This window comes from Gadus macrocephalus, chromosome 15 (assembly GCF_031168955.1).
Source record: "Gadus macrocephalus chromosome 15, ASM3116895v1".
NCBI lineage: Eukaryota > Metazoa > Chordata > Actinopteri > Gadiformes > Gadidae > Gadus > Gadus macrocephalus.
In genome coordinates this window covers 15598484-15622719 of record NC_082396.1, presented here as the reverse complement: position 1 = coordinate 15622719, position 24236 = coordinate 15598484, and the positions used below count along the sequence as shown (strand labels likewise).

The 24236-nt window shown below is 45.3% G+C and overlaps 6 protein-coding genes across 6 annotated transcripts; all 6 read right to left on the bottom strand.

Moving 5' to 3' along the window:
- Window positions 1-1986: 1986 nt before the first annotated feature.
- Window positions 1987-3064, bottom strand: LOC132472745 (high choriolytic enzyme 1-like). The gene has a single exon (XM_060072490.1). It carries the CDS (start codon window positions 3003-3005, stop codon window positions 2085-2087), a length of 921 nt encoding a protein of 306 aa, XP_059928473.1. The 5' UTR covers window positions 3006-3064; the 3' UTR covers window positions 1987-2084.
- Window positions 3065-5728: 2664 nt separating this feature from the next.
- LOC132472731 (high choriolytic enzyme 1-like) lies at window positions 5729-6806 on the bottom strand. Its single transcript, XM_060072476.1, has one exon. It carries the CDS (start codon window positions 6745-6747, stop codon window positions 5827-5829), a length of 921 nt encoding a protein of 306 aa, XP_059928459.1. The 5' UTR covers window positions 6748-6806; the 3' UTR covers window positions 5729-5826.
- Window positions 6807-9473: 2667 nt separating this feature from the next.
- On the bottom strand, window positions 9474-10551 carry LOC132472739 (high choriolytic enzyme 1-like). The gene has a single exon (XM_060072484.1). The coding sequence runs from the start codon at window positions 10490-10492 to the stop codon at window positions 9572-9574; it is 921 nt and encodes a 306-aa protein (XP_059928467.1). The 5' UTR covers window positions 10493-10551; the 3' UTR covers window positions 9474-9571.
- Window positions 10552-13220: 2669 nt separating this feature from the next.
- On the bottom strand, window positions 13221-14298 carry LOC132472738 (high choriolytic enzyme 1-like). The gene has a single exon (XM_060072482.1). It carries the CDS (start codon window positions 14237-14239, stop codon window positions 13319-13321), a length of 921 nt encoding a protein of 306 aa, XP_059928465.1. The 5' UTR covers window positions 14240-14298; the 3' UTR covers window positions 13221-13318.
- Window positions 14299-16951: 2653 nt separating this feature from the next.
- Window positions 16952-18029, bottom strand: LOC132472737 (high choriolytic enzyme 1-like). The gene has a single exon (XM_060072481.1). The coding sequence runs from the start codon at window positions 17968-17970 to the stop codon at window positions 17050-17052; it is 921 nt and encodes a 306-aa protein (XP_059928464.1). The 5' UTR covers window positions 17971-18029; the 3' UTR covers window positions 16952-17049.
- A 2653-nt stretch (window positions 18030-20682) lies between these two features.
- LOC132472740 (high choriolytic enzyme 1-like) lies at window positions 20683-21760 on the bottom strand. Its single transcript, XM_060072485.1, has one exon. The coding sequence runs from the start codon at window positions 21699-21701 to the stop codon at window positions 20781-20783; it is 921 nt and encodes a 306-aa protein (XP_059928468.1). The 5' UTR covers window positions 21702-21760; the 3' UTR covers window positions 20683-20780.
- Window positions 21761-24236: the final 2476 nt, after the last annotated feature.

The window sequence follows — 24236 nt, the reverse complement described above, 5'->3', positions numbered from 1 at the left end:
GCAATCAGTTGTTCCAATGTTCTGAAAAAAGTAAAAAGATCTGGCACCTTTGGCTGTCGCAGGTCTGCAATAAGCTGTTCCAATTAGTCGCGGGACTGTAACGGCTTACCTGTCTGTTTACCTAACTTCACGGCTACCTGCGCACACCCATGCCCATGCACTCACTGCACATGACCGGTGTCTCTCGAACGCCGAGGCAGTATGCTTGGGCGTTATCCATTTCCATACCTTCCTGACATTTCACCGGGGTTTAGGTATATGAAGGTGTTTTCGTCATTTATTTGTATTTTATAAAAGAAATAAAGCTGAGCTTCTGTGATAGAAGTCATTGTAGCATGGATGACATTGTCTAGCCTACGCTGCTGTGTGTCTAAAATTCTGTTTGCCAACTTCAACAAGTCTTGCCCGGTTTAAATACTCATGGCCTATAGGATAATGAATAGATAGGAGATAAGCCCCCATCCATAGAATCGGTCTTAATCTCTATGAGTAGGACCAACTTGAGCAATCGTTTTTCTTTTTCAATTCAGAGATAGTTTCCACCAGTGTACACATTTCGAAAGTAAAGAATAGGTTAGGGTTCCACGTCGACACAACGCAAGGGGTTTACAGACCCATTACGTCATTGCGGAACCTCCTTGTGTCGACCGCAAGTGCCTGACGTGTGCCTCCCAAAAATGTTATCCTTGCATCAAGGCACCGCAGGTCCGCTCACTAAAACCGACCCAGAACCAAAACAGGTTCACGACTGCGTGGAGGCGTCTGCGTGGGCATTGCGTTTCGTCAACTTTGAACTATAACTGAGCCTTAAGTATAAACTGTTTTATAAACAGTCTATGTGCGTTACACCCACACCGGCTGTGGTGGTGCACTTGATGGTTGGTTCAAGCAGCCTCACCTGGCCTGAGTCAGGCATATTGAACTCTGGGGCTGGGTTAGGCTGCACACCTGTCGTGCAATGAAGTATCAGAGCACACAGGGTTAACCAGCCTTCAACCACACACACACACTTCACAATGTTTAAATGATTAAACCAATTTTACTATTTGGAGTAAGTATGGGTACAGCATGAAGGAGCAGTAAGGGGGAATGATTTGGGTCACTTGTGGAGTGGCAGTGATAGGATCCATCATTCACGTGTTCCGTCTTAGAATGAAGTAATCGTTTTGTAACAGGAAGGCCGAATGGAGGCTGTGGGGGGACGTGCGACGTCTGGCCTGCAGGGGGAGTATGGGCAGGTTGGGAGCGCACCGGATAGGCTGGGGGGATTGGACCTGATTGCGGGCAGGTGTCAGCACTCAGGCCAATCAGGGAGTGTTTGTACTTATGTGCCCGCTTTGTGTTGCAGTGAGAAGGAAACCAGGAGCGAACGGACCACAGAGATCCAGAGCGAGTGGAGATCGTATCAAGAAGCCACCAAGAAACGACTCTTGGACAACCTTTGTTATAGTTGGAGTATTTTTGTTCTCCTTCTAAAAGACAACAAAAGATCTCCCGCTGAGGGACGACAACTCTGCCTGCTCTCACACATTTGAACCCACTACAGAGACATCTCCTATTCTGGGGGATGCAAGTGGATTTAGCAGTTGTATTAGAGGAAGCATCGATTGTTGTTGTAGTGATAGTCAAGAACCATGCTTTTTAGCATAGAGGTCAGGAACAGTATCCTAGTAATCTAAAATATACATCTGGTTTCTAAATCGGTTTGGCTATATCCCTTCTGATTGAGTTATCATGCAGATACCCTTTTAAAACAATGGTAACAATATCCTTGTTTTTGTTACAACTAGTATGCAATTAGAATCACATGTTCATCTTGTAGTCTGTGTGATAAGAAGCACAACAGCATCTTGTGGTGGACATGATATTAGGTCCATTTCATCAGAGATGTTTATATAAAGCTGTTCAACATGAAGTGTTGATAAACTGAGGTTCATGTTGATAATCACCCAAAATAAAATAAAAAGGACAACTACACAAATGAATTGCAGTGAAGGAACATTTTTAATGACATTTCTGGAGAACATTGTTTGGAGACAATTAACAACATGAATGTGATATTTGCAGGCAACTGGTGGTTGGTCTCAGCAGCGATAGAGTCGGTTGATCCTCAGGATGTCATTCCGGGTCATTCCCTTTCTCTGGCCAAGCTGAACACGGGAGTTTGGGATGGGGGTGATGCTGTCACGTCCATTTATGGAGAAGGCTGTTCTGCCGTAGTGCATGATGGAGGAGTAATCGTAGGGGGTGTTCAGGTTGTTGGTGTCCTGCTTCTTGAAGTTGTAGGCATTGCTTCGATTGATGTTCCTCCAGTTTATCCTGACATACTGGTCACGGTCACTCCTGGTCTGCTCGTGGTTGAAGCCCAGAGCGTGGTTCAGCTCGTGCTGCATGGTGCCGAAGTTCATGCATCCCGATCTCTTGAGAGAGAGTACCTGCCTGCCTCCTGTCCTGCCCAGAGAGGAGTAGCATCCACCTCTGCTCTCAACGCTGATGTGGTCCTTCTGGTTCTGGCGGGGCACAAAGCGGATGCAGGTGGTCCGGTGGAAGGACTGCATGGCGCTCACAATTCGTGACCTCTCCGCGGAGGTGTAGGCTCTGCTCACTGTGTAGGGAATGGTCACAAGGCCATTGGAAGATTTTTTCCACAGGCAGTTGTTCCTAAAACACTTCATGGCGTTTCTGGTTGTTGGTAGAAGCAAGTCTCCCTCCAGCAGGATCTCATTGGAGCCGTTGTTGGAGATCAGAATCCTGGTGCTGATATCCATGTCCTCATTGTCTTCTAGGATATCATCAACACTTTCTTCCCCCACCAGAGGTTGAGCCTGGGAGAGGTCTCCCTTCTGCAGGATCTCATTGGAGTCGTTGTTGGAGGTCAGAATCTCTGTGATGATATCCATGTCCTCATTGTCTTCTAGGACATCGGCCACACTTTCTTCCCCCACCAGAGGTTGAGCCTGGCAGAGGCCCAGCAAGAGCAGGAGGAGGCTGAGACAGGTCTTCATCTTCTGGGTCTATCTGGTTGTTTCTGGACACTGGCACCGGAGCTTCTCTGGACGTCTTCAACAGAGAGACTCCTTAAGGTTTGTTGACCGTCTGATAGGACCAGAGCTTTTATATGTTCCTCTGCAGGTGTGTCTGTTGGAGGATTTAGGGTTGTGGTGCAGAAATTAAGGACTAAATAAACCTTTTAAGGGTGGACTCAAGCGACCAACCTACCTTTTCAACACTGTGTTATTCAAAGGCTTTGAGAGGAGGGGAGGGACATTACTGAGTCAATGTTTCTGCAAGAAAAAAAAAAATAGCATTTCAACTTTTTAATTAATTTGATAATGCAGAATTCTACAACGCAAACTGACACTAGCGTCTTTCTTTACCGACTTGATATCACCATCCTAACTAAAGGTGTGCTTTTCTACTTTTAAACATTGAGGGACAAACACGGACTTCCAAATGATACACTTAACTTTCAAACATCAATAATTCTTGCTGGAACTTAAATGCAATACAGGCATTATTCTCTTGGAGGAAACATTATGTTAGCAACAGATGCATATTCACAAGCACAACTGATCTTTTTAATCAATTCCCTGAGTAAATAAAAGTCTGGTCATTTTTATTTTTTTTGAGAAAGACCAATAGTTGTAGCAGTGCTCTAAAGGTAGATTAGGTTATCTATTTTAGAAGCTTTATTTTTCATATTTGTTTAAGTTGTCTTCACATCCCGACAGCAATCAGTTGTTCCAATGTTCTGAAAAAAGTAAAAAGATCTGGCACCTTTGGCTGTCGCAGGTCTGCAATAAGCTGTTCCAATTAGTCGCGGGACTGTAACGGCTTACCTGTCTGTTTACCTAACTTCACGGCTACCTGCGCACACCCATGCCCATGCACTCACTGCACATGACCGGTGTCTCTCGAACGCCGAGGCAGTATGCTTGGGCGTTATCCATTTCCATACCTTCCTGACATTTCACCGGGGTTTAGGTATATGAAGGTGTTTTCGTCATTTATTTGTATTTTATAAAAGAAATAAAGCTGAGCTTCTGTGATAGAAGTCATTGTAGCATGGATGACATTGTCTAGCCTACGCTGCTGTGTGTCTAAAATTCTGTTTGCCAACTTCAACAAGTCTTGCCCGGTTTAAATACTCATGGCCTATAGGATAATGAATAGATAGGAGATAAGCCCCCATCCATAGAATCGGTCTTAATCTCTATGAGTAGGACCAACTTGAGCAATCGTTTTTCTTTTTCAATTCAGAGATAGTTTCCACCAGTGTACACATTTCGAAAGTAAAGAATAGGTTAGGGTTCCACGTCGACACAACGCAAGGGGTTTACAGACCCATTACGTCATTGCGGAACCTCCTTGTGTCGACCGCAAGTGCCTGACGTGTGCCTCCCAAAAATGTTATCCTTGCATCAAGGCACCGCAGGTCCGCTCACTAAAACCGACCCAGAACCAAAACAGGTTCACGACTGCGTGGAGGCGTCTGCGTGGGCATTGCGTTTCGTCAACTTTGAACTATAACTGAGCCTTAAGTATAAACTGTTTTATAAACAGTCTATGTGCGTTACACCCACACCGGCTGTGGTGGTGCACTTGATGGTTGGTTCAAGCAGCCTCACCTGGCCTGAGTCAGGCATATTGAACTCTGGGGCTGGGTTAGGCTGCACACCTGTCGTGCAATGAAGTATCAGAGCACACAGGGTTAACCAGCCTTCAACCACACACACACACACACACACACACTTCACAATGTTTAAATGATTAAACCAATTTTACTATTTGGAGTAAGTATGGGTACAGCATGAAGGAGCAGTAAGGGGGAATGATTTGGGTCACTTGTGGAGTGGCAGTGATAGGATCCATCATTCACGTGTTCCGTCTTAGAATGAAGTAATCGTTTTGTAACAGGAAGGCCGAATGGAGGCTGTGGGGGGACGTGCGACGTCTGGCCTGCAGGGGGAGTATGGGCAGGTTGGGAGCGCACCGGATAGGCTGGGGGGATTGGACCTGATTGCGGGCAGGTGTCAGCACTCAGGCCAATCAGGGAGTGTTTGTACTTATGTGCCCGCTTTGTGTTGCAGTGAGAAGGAAACCAGGAGCGAACGGACCACAGAGATCCAGAGCGAGTGGAGATCGTATCAAGAAGCCACCAAGAAACGACTCTTGGACAACCTTTGTTATAGTTGGAGTATTTTTGTTCTCCTTCTAAAAGACAACAAAAGATCTCCCGCTGAGGGACGACAACTCTGCCTGCTCTCACACATTTGAACCCACTACAGAGACATCTCCTATTCTGGGGGATGCAAGTGGATTTAGCAGTTGTATTAGAGGAAGCATCGATTGTTGTTGTAGTGATAGTCAAGAACCATGCTTTTTAGCATAGAGGTCAGGAACAGTATCCTAGTAATCTAAAATATACATCTGGTTTCTAAATCGGTTTGGCTATATCCCTTCTGATTGAGTTATCATGCAGATACCCTTTTAAAACAATGGTAACAATATCCTTGTTTTTGTTACAACTAGTATGCAATTAGAATCACATGTTCATCTTGTAGTCTGTGTGATAAGAAGCACAACAGCATCTTGTGGTGGACATGATATTAGGTCCATTTCATCAGAGATGTTTATATAAAGCTGTTCAACATGAAGTGTTGATAAACTGAGGTTCATGTTGATAATCACCCAAAATAAAATAAAAAGGACAACTACACAAATGAATTGCAGTGAAGGAACATTTTTAATGACATTTCTGGAGAACATTGTTTGGAGACAATTAACAACATGAATGTGATATTTGCAGGCAACTGGTGGTTGGTCTCAGCAGCGATAGAGTCGGTTGATCCTCAGGATGTCATTCCGGGTCATTCCCTTTCTCTGGCCAAGCTGAACACGGGAGTTTGGGATGGGGGTGATGCTGTCACGTCCATTTATGGAGAAGGCTGTTCTGCCGTAGTGCATGATGGAGGAGTAATCGTAGGGGGTGTTCAGGTTGTTGGTGTCCTGCTTCTTGAAGTTGTAGGCATTGCTTCGATTGATGTTCCTCCAGTTTATCCTGACATACTGGTCACGGTCACTCCTGGTCTGCTCGTGGTTGAAGCCCAGAGCGTGGTTCAGCTCGTGCTGCATGGTGCCGAAGTTCATGCATCCCGATCTCTTGAGAGAGAGTACCTGCCTGCCTCCTGTCCTGCCCAGAGAGGAGAAGCATCCACCTCTGCTCTCAACGCTGATGTGGTCCTTCTGGTTCTGGCGGGGCACAAAGCGGATGCAGGTGGTCCGGTGGAAGGACTGCATGGCGCTCACAATTCGTGACCTCTCCGCGGAGGTGTAGGCTCTGCTCACTGTGTAGGGAATGGTCACAAGGCCATTGGAGGATTTTTTCCACAGGCAGTTGTTCCTAAAACACTTCATGGCGTTTCTGGTTGTTGGTAGAAGCAAGTCTCCCTCCAGCAGGATCTCATTGGAGCCGTTGTTGGAGATCAGAATCCTGGTGCTGATATCCATGTCCTCATTGTCTTCTAGGATATCATCAACACTTTCTTCCCCCACCAGAGGTTGAGCCTGGGAGAGGTCTCCCTTCTGCAGGATCTCATTGGAGTCGTTGTTGGAGGTCAGAATCTCTGTGATGATATCCATGTCCTCATTGTCTTCTAGGACATCGGCCACACTTTCTTCCCCCACCAGAGGTTGAGCCTGGCAGAGGCCCAGCAAGAGCAGGAGGAGGCTGAGACAGGTCTTCATCTTCTGGGTCTATCTGGTTGTTTCTGGACACTGGCACCGGAGCTTCTCTGGACGTCTTCAACAGAGAGACTCCTTAAGGTTTGTTGACCGTCTGATAGGACCAGAGCTTTTATATGTTCCTCTGCAGGTGTGTCTGTTGGAGGATTTAGGGTTGTGGTGCAGAAATTAAGGACTAAATAAACCTTTTAAGGGTGGACTCAAGCGACCAACCTACCTTTTCAACACTGTGTTATTCAAAGGCTTTGAGAGGAGGGGAGGGACATTACTGAGTCAATGTTTCTGCAAGAAAAAAAAAAATAGCATTTCAACTTTTTAATTAATTTGATAATGCAGAATTCTACAACGCAAACTGACACTAGCGTCTTTCTTTACCGACTTGATATCACCATCCTAACTAAAGGTGTGCTTTTCTACTTTTAAACATTGAGGGACAAACACGGACTTCCAAATGATACACTTAACTTTCAAACATCAATAATTCTTGCTGGAACTTAAATGCAATACAGGCATTATTCTCTTGGAGGAAACATTATGTTAGCAACAGATGCATATTCACAAGCACAACTGATCTTTTTAATCAATTCCCTGAGTAAATAAAAGTCTGGTCATTTTTATTTTTTTTGGAGAAAGACCAATAGTTGTAGCAGTGCTCTGAGGGTAGGTTAGGTTATCTATGTTAGAAGCTTTATTTGACATATTTGTTTAAGTTGTCTTTACATCCCGACAGCAATCAGTTGTTCCAATGTTCTGAAAAAAGTAAAAAGATCTGGCACCTTTGGCTGTCGCAGGTCTGCAATAAGCTGTTCCAATTAGTCGCGGGACTGTAACGGCTTACCTGTCTGTTTACCTAACTTCACGGCTACCTGCGCACACCCATGCCCATGCACTCACTGCACATGACCGGTGTCTCTCGAACGCCGAGGCAGTATGCTTGGGCGTTATCCATTTCCATACCTTCCTGACATTTCACCGGGGTTTAGGTATATGAAGGTGTTTTCGTCATTTATTTGTATTTTATAAAAGAAATAAAGCTGAGCTTCTGTGATAGAAGTCATTGTAGCATGGATGACATTGTCTAGCCTACGCTGCTGTGTGTCTAAAATTCTGTTTGCCAACTTCAACAAGTCTTGCCCGGTTTAAATACTCATGGCCTATAGGATAATGAATAGATAGGAGATAAGCCCCCATCCATAGAATCGGTCTTAATCTCTATGAGTAGGACCAACTTGAGCAATCGTTTTTCTTTTTCAATTCAGAGATAGTTTCCACCAGTGTACACATTTCGAAAGTAAAGAATAGGTTAGGGTTCCACGTCGACACAACGCAAGGGGTTTACAGACCCATTACGTCATTGCGGAACCTCCTTGTGTCGACCGCAAGTGCCTGACGTGTGCCTCCCAAAAATGTTATCCTTGCATCAAGGCACCGCAGGTCCGCTCACTAAAACCGACCCAGAACCAAAACAGGTTCACGACTGCGTGGAGGCGTCTGCGTGGGCATTGCGTTTCGTCAACTTTGAACTATAACTGAGCCTTAAGTATAAACTGTTTTATAAACAGTCTATGTGCGTTACACCCACACCGGCTGTGGTGGTGCACTTGATGGTTGGTTCAAGCAGCCTCACCTGGCCTGAGTCAGGCATATTGAACTCTGGGGCTGGGTTAGGCTGCACACCTGTCGTGCAATGAAGTATCAGAGCACACAGGGTTAACCAGCCTTCAACCACACACACACACACACACACACACACTTCACAATGTTTAAATGATTAAACCAATTTTACTATTTGGAGTAAGTATGGGTACAGCATGAAGGAGCAGTAAGGGGGAATGATTTGGGTCACTTGTGGAGTGGCAGTGATAGGATCCATCATTCACGTGTTCCGTCTTAGAATGAAGTAATCGTTTTGTAACAGGAAGGCCGAATGGAGGCTGTGGGGGGACGTGCGACGTCTGGCCTGCAGGGGGAGTATGGGCAGGTTGGGAGCGCACCGGATAGGCTGGGGGGATTGGACCTGATTGCGGGCAGGTGTCAGCACTCAGGCCAATCAGGGAGTGTTTGTACTTATGTGCCCGCTTTGTGTTGCAGTGAGAAGGAAACCAGGAGCGAACGGACCACAGAGATCCAGAGCGAGTGGAGATCGTATCAAGAAGCCACCAAGAAACGACTCTTGGACAACCTTTGTTATAGTTGGAGTATTTTTGTTCTCCTTCTAAAAGACAACAAAAGATCTCCCGCTGAGGGACGACAACTCTGCCTGCTCTCACACATTTGAACCCACTACAGAGACATCTCCTATTCTGGGGGATGCAAGTGGATTTAGCAGTTGTATTAGAGGAAGCATCGATTGTTGTTGTAGTGATAGTCAAGAACCATGCTTTTTAGCATAGAGGTCAGGAACAGTATCCTAGTAATCTAAAATATACATCTGGTTTCTAAATCGGTTTGGCTATATCCCTTCTGATTGAGTTATCATGCAGATACCCTTTTAAAACAATGGTAACAATATCCTTGTTTTTGTTACAACTAGTATGCAATTAGAATCACATGTTCATCTTGTAGTCTGTGTGATAAGAAGCACAACAGCATCTTGTGGTGGACATGATATTAGGTCCATTTCATCAGAGATGTTTATATAAAGCTGTTCAACATGAAGTGTTGATAAACTGAGGTTCATGTTGATAATCACCCAAAATAAAATAAAAAGGACAACTACACAAATGAATTGCAGTGAAGGAACATTTTTAATGACATTTCTGGAGAACATTGTTTGGAGACAATTAACAACATGAATGTGATATTTGCAGGCAACTGGTGGTTGGTCTCAGCAGCGATAGAGTCGGTTGATCCTCAGGATGTCATTCCGGGTCATTCCCTTTCTCTGGCCAAGCTGAACACGGGAGTTTGGGATGGGGGTGATGCTGTCACGTCCATTTATGGAGAAGGCTGTTCTGCCGTAGTGCATGATGGAGGAGTAATCGTAGGGGGTGTTCAGGTTGTTGGTGTCCTGCTTCTTGAAGTTGTAGGCATTGCTTCGATTGATGTTCCTCCAGTTTATCCTGACATACTGGTCACGGTCACTCCTGGTCTGCTCGTGGTTGAAGCCCAGAGCGTGGTTCAGCTCGTGCTGCATGGTGCCGAAGTTCATGCATCCCGATCTCTTGAGAGAGAGTACCTGCCTGCCTCCTGTCCTGCCCAGAGAGGAGAAGCATCCACCTCTGCTCTCAACGCTGATGTGGTCCTTCTGGTTCTGGCGGGGCACAAAGCGGATGCAGGTGGTCCGGTGGAAGGACTGCATGGCGCTCACAATTCGTGACCTCTCCGCGGAGGTGTAGGCTCTGCTCACTGTGTAGGGAATGGTCACAAGGCCATTGGAGGATTTTTTCCACAGGCAGTTGTTCCTAAAACACTTCATGGCGTTTCTGGTTGTTGGTAGAAGCAAGTCTCCCTCCAGCAGGATCTCATTGGAGCCGTTGTTGGAGATCAGAATCCTGGTGCTGATATCCATGTCCTCATTGTCTTCTAGGATATCATCAACACTTTCTTCCCCCACCAGAGGTTGAGCCTGGGAGAGGTCTCCCTTCTGCAGGATCTCATTGGAGTCGTTGTTGGAGGTCAGAATCTCTGTGATGATATCCATGTCCTCATTGTCTTCTAGGACATCGGCCACACTTTCTTCCCCCACCAGAGGTTGAGCCTGGCAGAGGCCCAGCAAGAGCAGGAGGAGGCTGAGACAGGTCTTCATCTTCTGGGTCTATCTGGTTGTTTCTGGACACTGGCACCGGAGCTTCTCTGGACGTCTTCAACAGAGAGACTCCTTAAGGTTTGTTGACCGTCTGATAGGACCAGAGCTTTTATATGTTCCTCTGCAGGTGTGTCTGTTGGAGGATTTAGGGTTGTGGTGCAGAAATTAAGGACTAAATAAACCTTTTAAGGGTGGACTCAAGCGACCAACCTACCTTTTCAACACTGTGTTATTCAAAGGCTTTGAGAGGAGGGGAGGGACATTACTGAGTCAATGTTTCTGCAAGAAAAAAAAAAATAGCATTTCAACTTTTTAATTAATTTGATAATGCAGAATTCTACAACGCAAACTGACACTAGCGTCTTTCTTTACCGACTTGATATCACCATCCTAACTAAAGGTGTGCTTTTCTACTTTTAAACATTGAGGGACAAACACGGACTTCCAAATGATACACTTAACTTTCAAACATCAATAATTCTTGCTGGAACTTAAATGCAATACAGGCATTATTCTCTTGGAGGAAACATTATGTTAGCAACAGATGCATATTCACAAGCACAACTGATCTTTTTAATCAATTCCCTGAGTAAATAAAAGTCTGGTCATTTTTATTTTTTTTGGAGAAAGACCAATAGTTGTAGCAGTGCTCTGAGGGTAGGTTAGGTTATCTATGTTAGAAGCTTTATTTGACATATTTGTTTAAGTTGTCTTTACATCCCGACAGCAATCAGTTGTTCCAATGTTCTGAAAAAAGTAAAAAGATCTGGCACCTTTGGCTGTCGCAGGTCTGCAATAAGCTGTTCCAATTAGTCGCGGGACTGTAACGGCTTACCTGTCTGTTTACCTAACTTCACGGCTACCTGCGCACACCCATGCCCATGCACTCACTGCACATGACCGGTGTCTCTCGAACGCCGAGGCAGTATGCTTGGGCGTTATCCATTTCCATACCTTCCTGACATTTCACCGGGGTTTAGGTATATGAAGGTGTTTTCGTCATTTATTTGTATTTTATAAAAGAAATAAAGCTGAGCTTCTGTGATAGAAGTCATTGTAGCATGGATGACATTGTCTAGCCTACGCTGCTGTGTGTCTAAAATTCTGTTTGCCAACTTCAACAAGTCTTGCCCGGTTTAAATACTCATGGCCTATAGGATAATGAATAGATAGGAGATAAGCCCCCATCCATAGAATCGGTCTTAATCTCTATGAGTAGGACCAACTTGAGCAATCGTTTTTCTTTTTCAATTCAGAGATAGTTTCCACCAGTGTACACATTTCGAAAGTAAAGAATAGGTTAGGGTTCCACGTCGACACAACGCAAGGGGTTTACAGACCCATTACGTCATTGCGGAACCTCCTTGTGTCGACCGCAAGTGCCTGACGTGTGCCTCCCAAAAATGTTATCCTTGCATCAAGGCACCGCAGGTCCGCTCACTAAAACCGACCCAGAACCAAAACAGGTTCACGACTGCGTGGAGGCGTCTGCGTGGGCATTGCGTTTCGTCAACTTTGAACTATAACTGAGCCTTAAGTATAAACTGTTTTATAAACAGTCTATGTGCGTTACACCCACACCGGCTGTGGTGGTGCACTTGATGGTTGGTTCAAGCAGCCTCACCTGGCCTGAGTCAGGCATATTGAACTCTGGGGCTGGGTTAGGCTGCACACCTGTCGTGCAATGAAGTATCAGAGCACACAGGGTTAACCAGCCTTCAACCACACACACACACACACACACACACACACTTCACAATGTTTAAATGATTAAACCAATTTTACTATTTGGAGTAAGTATGGGTACAGCATGAAGGAGCAGTAAGGGGGAATGATTTGGGTCACTTGTGGAGTGGCAGTGATAGGATCCATCATTCACGTGTTCCGTCTTAGAATGAAGTAATCGTTTTGTAACAGGAAGGCCGAATGGAGGCTGTGGGGGGACGTGCGACGTCTGGCCTGCAGGGGGAGTATGGGCAGGTTGGGAGCGCACCGGATAGGCTGGGGGGATTGGACCTGATTGCGGGCAGGTGTCAGCACTCAGGCCAATCAGGGAGTGTTTGTACTTATGTGCCCGCTTTGTGTTGCAGTGAGAAGGAAACCAGGAGCGAACGGACCACAGAGATCCAGAGCGAGTGGAGATCGTATCAAGAAGCCACCAAGAAACGACTCTTGGACAACCTTTGTTATAGTTGGAGTATTTTTGTTCTCCTTCTAAAAGACAACAAAAGATCTCCCGCTGAGGGACGACAACTCTGCCTGCTCTCACACATTTGAACCCACTACAGAGACATCTCCTATTCTGGGGGATGCAAGTGGATTTAGCAGTTGTATTAGAGGAAGCATCGATTGTTGTTGTAGTGATAGTCAAGAACCATGCTTTTTAGCATAGAGGTCAGGAACAGTATCCTAGTAATCTAAAATATACATCTGGTTTCTAAATCGGTTTGGCTATATCCCTTCTGATTGAGTTATCATGCAGATACCCTTTTAAAACAATGGTAACAATATCCTTGTTTTTGTTACAACTAGTATGCAATTAGAATCACATGTTCATCTTGTAGTCTGTGTGATAAGAAGCACAACAGCATCTTGTGGTGGACATGATATTAGGTCCATTTCATCAGAGATGTTTATATAAAGCTGTTCAACATGAAGTGTTGATAAACTGAGGTTCATGTTGATAATCACCCAAAATAAAATAAAAAGGACAACTACACAAATGAATTGCAGTGAAGGAACATTTTTAATGACATTTCTGGAGAACATTGTTTGGAGACAATTAACAACATGAATGTGATATTTGCAGGCAACTGGTGGTTGGTCTCAGCAGCGATAGAGTCGGTTGATCCTCAGGATGTCATTCCGGGTCATTCCCTTTCTCTGGCCAAGCTGAACACGGGAGTTTGGGATGGGGGTGATGCTGTCACGTCCATTTATGGAGAAGGCTGTTCTGCCGTAGTGCATGATGGAGGAGTAATCGTAGGGGGTGTTCAGGTTGTTGGTGTCCTGCTTCTTGAAGTTGTAGGCATTGCTTCGATTGATGTTCCTCCAGTTTATCCTGACATACTGGTCACGGTCACTCCTGGTCTGCTCGTGGTTGAAGCCCAGAGCGTGGTTCAGCTCGTGCTGCATGGTGCCGAAGTTCATGCATCCCGATCTCTTGAGAGAGAGTACCTGCCTGCCTCCTGTCCTGCCCAGAGAGGAGAAGCATCCACCTCTGCTCTCAACGCTGATGTGGTCCTTCTGGTTCTGGCGGGGCACAAAGCGGATGCAGGTGGTCCGGTGGAAGGACTGCATGGCGCTCACAATTCGTGACCTCTCCGCGGAGGTGTAGGCTCTGCTCACTGTGTAGGGAATGGTCACAAGGCCATTGGAGGATTTTTTCCACAGGCAGTTGTTCCTAAAACACTTCATGGCGTTTCTGGTTGTTGGTAGAAGCAAGTCTCCCTCCAGCAGGATCTCATTGGAGCCGTTGTTGGAGATCAGAATCCTGGTGCTGATATCCATGTCCTCATTGTCTTCTAGGATATCATCAACACTTTCTTCCCCCACCAGAGGTTGAGCCTGGGAGAGGTCTCCCTTCTGCAGGATCTCATTGGAGTCGTTGTTGGAGGTCAGAATCTCTGTGATGATATCCATGTCCTCATTGTCTTCTAGGACATCGGCCACACTTTCTTCCCCCACCAGAGGTTGAGCCTGGCAGAGGCCCAGCAAGAGCAGGAGGAGGCTGAGACAGGTCTTCATCTTCTGGGTCTATCTGGTTGTTTCTGGACACTGGCACCGGAGCTTCTCTGGACGTCTTCAACAGAGAGACTCCTTAAGGTTTGTTGACCGTCTGATAGGACCAGAGCTTTTATATGTTCCTCTGCAGGTGTGTCTGTTGGAGGATTTAGGTTTGTGGTGCAGAAATTAAGGACTAAATAAACCTTTTAAGGGTGGACTCAAGCGACCAACCTACCTTTTCAACACTGTGTTATTCAAAGGCTTTGAGAGGAGGGGAGGGACATTACTGAGTCAATGTTTCTGCAAGAAAAAAAAAAATAGCATTTCAACTTTTTAATTAATTTGATAATGCAGAATTCTACAACGCAAACTGACACTAGCGTCTTTCTTTACCGACTTGATATCACCATCCTAACTAAAGGTGTGCTTTTCTACTTTTAAACATTGAGGGACAAACACGGACTTCCAAATGATACACTTAACTTTCAAACATCAATAATTCTTGCTGGAACTTAAATGCAATACAGGCATTATTCTCTTGGAGGAAACATTATGTTAGCAACAGATGCATATTCACAAGCACAACTGATCTTTTTAATCAATTCCCTGAGTAAATAAAAGTCTGGTCATTTTTATTTTTTTTGGAGAAAGACCAATAGTTGTAGCAGTGCTCTGAGGGTAGGTTAGGTTATCTATGTTAGAAGCTTTATTTGACATATTTGTTTAAGTTGTCTTTACATCCCGACAGCAATCAGTTGTTCCAATGTTCTGAAAAAAGTAAAAAGATCTGGCACCTTTGGCTGTCGCAGGTCTGCAATAAGCTGTTCCAATTAGTCGCGGGACTGTAACGGCTTACCTGTCTGTTTACCTAACTTCACGGCTACCTGCGCACACCCATGCCCATGCACTCACTGCACATGACCGGTGTCTCTCGAACGCCGAGGCAGTATGCTTGGGCGTTATCCATTTCCATACCTTCCTGACATTTCACCGGGGTTTAGGTATATGAAGGTGTTTTCGTCATTTATTTGTATTTTATAAAAGAAATAAAGCTGAGCTTCTGTGATAGAAGTCATTGTAGCATGGATGACATTGTCTAGCCTACGCTGCTGTGTGTCTAAAATTCTGTTTGCCAACTTCAACAAGTCTTGCCCGGTTTAAATACTCATGGCCTATAGGATAATGAATAGATAGGAGATAAGCCCCCATCCATAGAATCGGTCTTAATCTCTATGAGTAGGACCAACTTGAGCAATCGTTTTTCTTTTTCAATTCAGAGATAGTTTCCACCAGTGTACACATTTCGAAAGTAAAGAATAGGTTAGGGTTCCACGTCGACACAACGCAAGGGGTTTACAGACCCATTACGTCATTGCGGAACCTCCTTGTGTCGACCGCAAGTGCCTGACGTGTGCCTCCCAAAAATGTTATCCTTGCATCAAGGCACCGCAGGTCCGCTCACTAAAACCGACCCAGAACCAAAACAGGTTCACGACTGCGTGGAGGCGTCTGCGTGGGCATTGCGTTTCGTCAACTTTGAACTATAACTGAGCCTTAAGTATAAACTGTTTTATAAACAGTCTATGTGCGTTACACCCACACCGGCTGTGGTGGTGCACTTGATGGTTGGTTCAAGCAGCCTCACCTGGCCTGAGTCAGGCATATTGAACTCTGGGGCTGGGTTAGGCTGCACACCTGTCGTGCAATGAAGTATCAGAGCACACAGGGTTAACCAGCCTTCAACCACACACACACACTTCACAATGTTTAAATGATTAAACCAATTTTACTATTTGGAGTAAGTATGGGTACAGCATGAAGGAGCAGTAAGGGGGAATGATTTGGGTCACTTGTGGAGTGGCAGTGATAGGATCCATCATTCACGTGTTCCGTCTTAGAATGAAGTAATCGTTTTGTAACAGGAAGGCCGAATGGAGGCTGTGGGGGGACGTGCGACGTCTGGCCTGCAGGGGGAGTATGGGCAGGTTGGGAGCGCACCGGATAGGCTGGGGGGATTGGACCTGATTGCGGGCAGGTGTCAGCACTCAGGCCAATCAGGGAGTGTTTGTACTTATGTGCCCGCTTTGTGTTGCAGTGAGAAGGAAACCAGGAGCGAACGGACCACAGAGATCCAGAGCGAGTGGAGATCGTATCAAGAAGCCACCAAGAAACGACTCTTGGACAACCTTTGTTATAGTTGGAGTATTTTTGTTCTCCTTCTAAAAGACAACAAAAGATCTCCCGCTGAGGGACGACAACTCTGCCTGCTCTCACACATTTGAACCCACTACAGAGACATCTCCTATTCTGGGGGATGCAAGTGGATTTAGCAGTTGTATTAGAGGAAGCATCGATTGTTGTTGTAGTGATAGTCAAGAACCATGCTTTTTAGCATAGAGGTCAGGAACAGTATCCTAGTAATCTAAAATATACATCTGGTTTCTAAATCGGTTTGGCTATATCCCTTCTGATTGAGTTATCATGCAGATACCCTTTTAAAACAATGGTAACAATATCCTTGTTTTTGTTACAACTAGTATGCAATTAGAATCACATGTTCATCTTGTAGTCTGTGTGATAAGAAGCACAACAGCATCTTGTGGTGGACATGATATTAGGTCCATTTCATCAGAGATGTTTATATAAAGCTGTTCAACATGAAGTGTTGATAAACTGAGGTTCATGTTGATAATCACCCAAAATAAAATAAAAAGGACAACTACACAAATGAATTGCAGTGAAGGAACATTTTTAATGACATTTCTGGAGAACATTGTTTGGAGACAATTAACAACATGAATGTGATATTTGCAGGCAACTGGTGGTTGGTCTCAGCAGCGATAGAGTCGGTTGATCCTCAGGATGTCATTCCGGGTCATTCCCTTTCTCTGGCCAAGCTGAACACGGGAGTTTGGGATGGGGGTGATGCTGTCACGTCCATTTATGGAGAAGGCTGTTCTGCCGTAGTGCATGATGGAGGAGTAATCGTAGGGGGTGTTCAGGTTGTTGGTGTCCTGCTTCTTGAAGTTGTAGGCATTGCTTCGATTGATGTTCCTCCAGTTTATCCTGACATACTGGTCACGGTCACTCCTGGTCTGCTCGTGGTTGAAGCCCAGAGCGTGGTTCAGCTCGTGCTGCATGGTGCCGAAGTTCATGCATCCCGATCTCTTGAGAGAGAGTACCTGCCTGCCTCCTGTCCTGCCCAGAGAGGAGAAGCATCCACCTCTGCTCTCAACGCTGATGTGGTCCTTCTGGTTCTGGCGGGGCACAAAGCGGATGCAGGTGGTCCGGTGGAAGGACTGCATGGCGCTCACAATTCGTGACCTCTCCGCGGAGGTGTAGGCTCTGCTCACTGTGTAGGGAATGGTCACAAGGCCATTGGAGGATTTTTTCCACAGGCAGTTGTTCCTAAAACACTTCATGGCGTTTCTGGTTGTTGGTAGAAGCAAGTCTCCCTCCAGCAGGATCTCATTGGAGCCGTTGTTGGAGATCAGAATCCTGGTGCTGATATCCATGTCCTCATTGTCTTCTAGGATATCATCAACACTTTCTTCCCCCACCAGAGGTTGAGCCTGGGAGAGGTCTCCCTTCTGCAGGATCTCATTGGAGTCGTTGTTGGAGGTCAGAATCTCTGTGATGATATCCATGTCCTCATTGTCTTCTAGGACATCGGCCACACTTTCTTCCCCCACCAGAGGTTGAGCCTGGCAGAGGCCCAGCAAGAGCAGGAGGAGGCTGAGACAGGTCTTCATCTTCTGGGTCTATCTGGTTGTTTCTGGACACTGGCACCGGAGCTTCTCTGGACGTCTTCAACAGAGAGACTCCTTAAGGTTTGTTGACCGTCTGATAGGACCAGAGCTTTTATATGTTCCTCTGCAGGTGTGTCTGTTGGAGGATTTAGGGTTGTGGTGCAGAAATTAAGGACTAAATAAACCTTTTAAGGGTGGACTCAAGCGACCAACCTACCTTTTCAACACTGTGTTATTCAAAGGCTTTGAGAGGAGGGGAGGGACATTACTGAGTCAATGTTTCTGCAAGAAAAAAAAAAATAGCATTTCAACTTTTTAATTAATTTGATAATGCAGAATTCTACAACGCAAACTGACACTAGCGTCTTTCTTTACCGACTTGATATCACCATCCTAACTAAAGGTGTGCTTTTCTACTTTTAAACATTGAGGGACAAACACGGACTTCCAAATGATACACTTAACTTTCAAACATCAATAATTCTTGCTGGAACTTAAATGCAATACAGGCATTATTCTCTTGGAGGAAACATTATGTTAGCAACAGATGCATATTCACAAGCACAACTGATCTTTTTAATCAATTCCCTGAGTAAATAAAAGTCTGGTCATTTTTATTTTTTTTGGAGAAAGACCAATAGTTGTAGCAGTGCTCTGAGGGTAGGTTAGGTTATCTATGTTAGAAGCTTTATTTGACATATTTGTTTAAGTTGTCTTTACATCCCGACAGCAATCAGTTGTTCCAATGTTCTGAAAAAAGTAAAAAGATCTGGCACCTTTGGCTGTCGCAGGTCTGCAATAAGCTGTTCCAATTAGTCGCGGGACTGTAACGGCTTACCTGTCTGTTTACCTAACTTCACGGCTACCTGCGCACACCCATGCCCATGCACTCACTGCACATGACCGGTGTCTCTCGAACGCCGAGGCAGTATGCTTGGGCGTTATCCATTTCCATACCTTCCTGACATTTCACCGGGGTTTAGGTATATGAAGGTGTTTTCGTCATTTATTTGTATTTTATAAAAGAAATAAAGCTGAGCTTCTGTGATAGAAGTCATTGTAGCATGGATGACATTGTCTAGCCTACGCTGCTGTGTGTCTAAAATTCTGTTTGCCAACTTCAACAAGTCTTGCCCGGTTTAAATACTCATGGCCTATAGGATAATGAATAGATAGGAGATAAGCCCCCATCCATAGAATCGGTCTTAATCTCTATGAGTAGGACCAACTTGAGCAATCGTTTTTCTTTTTCAATTCAGAGATAGTTTCCACCAGTGTACACATTTCGAAAGTAAAGAATAGGTTAGGGTTCCACGTCGACACAACGCAAGGGGTTTACAGACCCATTACGTCATTGCGGAACCTCCTTGTGTCGACCGCAAGTGCCTGACGTGTGCCTCCCAAAAATGTTATCCTTGCATCAAGGCACCGCAGGTCCGCTCACTAAAACCGACCCAGAACCAAAACAGGTTCACGACTGCGTGGAGGCGTCTGCGTGGGCATTGCGTTTCGTCAACTTTGAACTATAACTGAGCCTTAAGTATAAACTGTTTTATAAACAGTCTATGTGCGTTACACCCACACCGGCTGTGGTGGTGCACTTGATGGTTGGTTCAAGCAGCCTCACCTGGCCTGAGTCAGGCATATTGAACTCTGGGGCTGGGTTAGGCTGCACACCTGTCGTGCAATGAAGTATCAGAGCACACAGGGTTAACCAGCCTTCAACCACACACACACACTTCACAATGTTTAAATGATTAAACCAATTTTACTATTTGGAGTAAGTATGGGTACAGCATGAAGGAGCAGTAAGGGGGAATGATTTGGGTCACTTGTGGAGTGGCAGTGATAGGATCCATCATTCACGTGTTCCGTCTTAGAATGAAGTAATCGTTTTGTAACAGGAAGGCCGAATGGAGGCTGTGGGGGGACGTGCGACGTCTGGCCTGCAGGGGGAGTATGGGCAGGTTGGGAGCGCACCGGATAGGCTGGGGGGATTGGACCTGATTGCGGGCAGGTGTCAGCACTCAGGCCAATCAGGGAGTGTTTGTACTTATGTGCCCGCTTTGTGTTGCAGTGAGAAGGAAACCAGGAGCGAACGGACCACAGAGATCCAGAGCGAGTGGAGATCGTATCAAGAAGCCACCAAGAAACGACTCTTGGACAACCTTTGTTATAGTTGGAGTATTTTTGTTCTCCTTCTAAAAGACAACAAAAGATCTCCCGCTGAGGGACGACAACTCTGCCTGCTCTCACACATTTGAACCCACTACAGAGACATCTCCTATTCTGGGGGATGCAAGTGGATTTAGCAGTTGTATTAGAGGAAGCATCGATTGTTGTTGTAGTGATAGTCAAGAACCATGCTTTTTAGCATAGAGGTCAGGAACAGTATCCTAGTAATCTAAAATATACATCTGGTTTCTAAATCGGTTTGGCTATATCCCTTCTGATTGAGTTATCATGCAGATACCCTTTTAAAACAATGGTAACAATATCCTTGTTTTTGTTACAACTAGTATGCAATTAGAATCACATGTTCATCTTGTAGTCTGTGTGATAAGAAGCACAACAGCATCTTGTGGTGGACATGATATTAGGTCCATTTCATCAGAGATGTTTATATAAAGCTGTTCAACATGAAGTGTTGATAAACTGAGGTTCATGTTGATAATCACCCAAAATAAAATAAAAAGGACAACTACACAAATGAATTGCAGTGAAGGAACATTTTTAATGACATTTCTGGAGAACATTGTTTGGAGACAATTAACAACATGAATGTGATATTTGCAGGCAACTGGTGGTTGGTCTCAGCAGCGATAGAGTCGGTTGATCCTCAGGATGTCATTCCGGGTCATTCCCTTTCTCTGGCCAAGCTGAACACGGGAGTTTGGGATGGGGGTGATGCTGTCACGTCCATTTATGGAGAAGGCTGTTCTGCCGTAGTGCATGATGGAGGAGTAATCGTAGGGGGTGTTCAGGTTGTTGGTGTCCTGCTTCTTGAAGTTGTAGGCATTGCTTCGATTGATGTTCCTCCAGTTTATCCTGACATACTGGTCACGGTCACTCCTGGTCTGCTCGTGGTTGAAGCCCAGAGCGTGGTTCAGCTCGTGCTGCATGGTGCCGAAGTTCATGCATCCCGATCTCTTGAGAGAGAGTACCTGCCTGCCTCCTGTCCTGCCCAGAGAGGAGAAGCATCCACCTCTGCTCTCAACGCTGATGTGGTCCTTCTGGTTCTGGCGGGGCACAAAGCGGATGCAGGTGGTCCGGTGGAAGGACTGCATGGCGCTCACAATTCGTGACCTCTCCGCGGAGGTGTAGGCTCTGCTCACTGTGTAGGGAATGGTCACAAGGCCATTGGAGGATTTTTTCCACAGGCAGTTGTTCCTAAAACACTTCATGGCGTTTCTGGTTGTTGGTAGAAGCAAGTCTCCCTCCAGCAGGATCTCATTGGAGCCGTTGTTGGAGATCAGAATCCTGGTGCTGATATCCATGTCCTCATTGTCTTCTAGGATATCATCAACACTTTCTTCCCCCACCAGAGGTTGAGCCTGGGAGAGGTCTCCCTTCTGCAGGATCTCATTGGAGTCGTTGTTGGAGGTCAGAATCTCTGTGATGATATCCATGTCCTCATTGTCTTCTAGGACATCGGCCACACTTTCTTCCCCCACCAGAGGTTGAGCCTGGCAGAGGCCCAGCAAGAGCAGGAGGAGGCTGAGACAGGTCTTCATCTTCTGGGTCTATCTGGTTGTTTCTGGACACTGGCACCGGAGCTTCTCTGGACGTCTTCAACAGAGAGACTCCTTAAGGTTTGTTGACCGTCTGATAGGACCAGAGCTTTTATATGTTCCTCTGCAGGTGTGTCTGTTGGAGGATTTAGGGTTGTGGTGCAGAAATTAAGGACTAAATAAACCTTTTAAGGGTGGACTCAAGCGACCAACCTACCTTTTCAACACTGTGTTATTCAAAGGCTTTGAGAGGAGGGGAGGGACATTACTGAGTCAATGTTTCTGCAAGAAAAAAAAAAATAGCATTTCAACTTTTTAATTAATTTGATAATGCAGAATTCTACAACGCAAACTGACACTAGCGTCTTTCTTTACCGACTTGATATCACCATCCTAACTAAAGGTGTGCTTTTCTACTTTTAAACATTGAGGGACAAACACGGACTTCCAAATGATACACTTAACTTTCAAACATCAATAATTCTTGCTGGAACTTAAATGCAATACAGGCATTATTCTCTTGGAGGAAACATTATGTTAGCAACAGATGCATATTCACAAGCACAACTGATCTTTTTAATCAATTCCCTGAGTAAATAAAAGTCTGGTCATTTTTATTTTTTTTGGAGAAAGACCAATAGTTGTAGCAGTGCTCTGAGGGTAGGTTAGGTTATCTATGTTAGAAGCTTTATTTGACATATTTGTTTAAGTTGTCTTTACATCCCGACAGCAATCAGTTGTTCCAATGTTCTGAAAAAAGTAAAAAGATCTGGCACCTTTGGCTGTCGCAGGTCTGCAATAAGCTGTTCCAATTAGTCGCGGGACTGTAACGGCTTACCTGTCTGTTTACCTAACTTCACGGCTACCTGCGCACACCCATGCCCATGCACTCACTGCACATGACCGGTGTCTCTCGAACGCCGAGGCAGTATGCTTGGGCGTTATCCATTTCCATACCTTCCTGACATTTCACCGGGGTTTAGGTATATGAAGGTGTTTTCGTCATTTATTTGTATTTTATAAAAGAAATAAAGCTGAGCTTCTGTGATAGAAGTCATTGTAGCATGGATGACATTGTCTAGCCTACGCTGCTGTGTGTCTAAAATTCTGTTTGCCAACTTCAACAAGTCTTGCCCGGTTTAAATACTCATGGCCTATAGGATAATGAATAGATAGGAGATAAGCCCCCATCCATAGAATCGGTCTTAATCTCTATGAGTAGGACCAACTTGAGCAATCGTTTTTCTTTTTCAATTCAGAGATAGTTTCCACCAGTGTACACATTTCGAAAGTAAAGAATAGGTTAGGGTTCCACGTCGACACAACGCAAGGGGTTTACAGACCCATTACGTCATTGCGGAACCTCCTTGTGTCGACCGCAAGTGCCTGACGTGTGCCTCCCAAAAATGTTATCCTTGCATCAAGGCACCGCAGGTCCGCTCACTAAAACCGACCCAGAACCAAAACAGGTTCACGACTGCGTGGAGGCGTCTGCGTGGGCATTGCGTTTCGTCAACTTTGAACTATAACTGAGCCTTAAGTATAAACTGTTTTATAAACAGTCTATGTGCGTTACACCCACACCGGCTGTGGTGGTGCACTTGATGGTTGGTTCAAGCAGCCTCACCTGGCCTGAGTCAGGCATATTGAACTCTGGGGCTGGGTTAGGCTGCACACCTGTCGTGCAATGAAGTATCAGAGCACACAGGGTTAACCAGCCTTCAACCACACACACACACTTCACAATGTTTAAATGATTAAACCAATTTTACTATTTGGAGTAAGTATGGGTACAGCATGAAGGAGCAGTAAGGGGGAATGATTTGGGTCACTTGTGGAGTGGCAGTGATAGGATCCATCATTCACGTGTTCCGTCTTAGAATGAAGTAATCGTTTTGTAACAGGAAGGCCGAATGGAGGCTGTGGGGGGACGTGCGACGTCTGGCCTGCAGGGGGAGTATGGGCAGGTTGGGAGCGCACCGGATAGGCTGGGGGGATTGGACCTGATTGCGGGCAGGTGTCAGCACTCAGGCCAATCAGGGAGTGTTTGTACTTATGTGCCCGCTTTGTGTTGCAGTGAGAAGGAAACCAGGAGCGAACGGACCACAGAGATCCAGAGCGAGTGGAGATCGTATCAAGAAGCCACCAAGAAACGACTCTTGGACAACCTTTGTTATAGTTGGAGTATTTTTGTTCTCCTTCTAAAAGACAACAAAAGATCTCCCGCTGAGGGACGACAACTCTGCCTGCTCTCACACATTTGAACCCACTACAGAGACATCTCCTATTCTGGGGGATGCAAGTGGATTTAGCAGTTGTATTAGAGGAAGCATCGATTGTTGTTGTAGTGATAGTCAAGAACCATGCTTTTTAGCATAGAGGTCAGGAACAGTATCCTAGTAATCTAAAATATACATCTGGTTTCTAAATCGGTTTGGCTATATCCCTTCTGATTGAGTTATCATGCAGATACCCTTTTAAAACAATGGTAACAATATCCTTGTTTTTGTTACAACTAGTATGCAATTAGAATCACAT

Bases quoted from the DNA above. Each gene is read 5' to 3' on its own strand.
- LOC132472745 (XM_060072490.1), bottom strand. From the start codon at position 3,005: ATGAAGACCTGTCTCAGCCTCCTCCTGCTCTTGCTGGGCCTCTGCCAG.
- LOC132472731 (XM_060072476.1), bottom strand. From the start codon at position 6,747: ATGAAGACCTGTCTCAGCCTCCTCCTGCTCTTGCTGGGCCTCTGCCAG.
- LOC132472739 (XM_060072484.1), bottom strand. From the start codon at position 10,492: ATGAAGACCTGTCTCAGCCTCCTCCTGCTCTTGCTGGGCCTCTGCCAG.
- LOC132472738 (XM_060072482.1), bottom strand. From the start codon at position 14,239: ATGAAGACCTGTCTCAGCCTCCTCCTGCTCTTGCTGGGCCTCTGCCAG.
- LOC132472737 (XM_060072481.1), bottom strand. From the start codon at position 17,970: ATGAAGACCTGTCTCAGCCTCCTCCTGCTCTTGCTGGGCCTCTGCCAG.
- LOC132472740 (XM_060072485.1), bottom strand. From the start codon at position 21,701: ATGAAGACCTGTCTCAGCCTCCTCCTGCTCTTGCTGGGCCTCTGCCAG.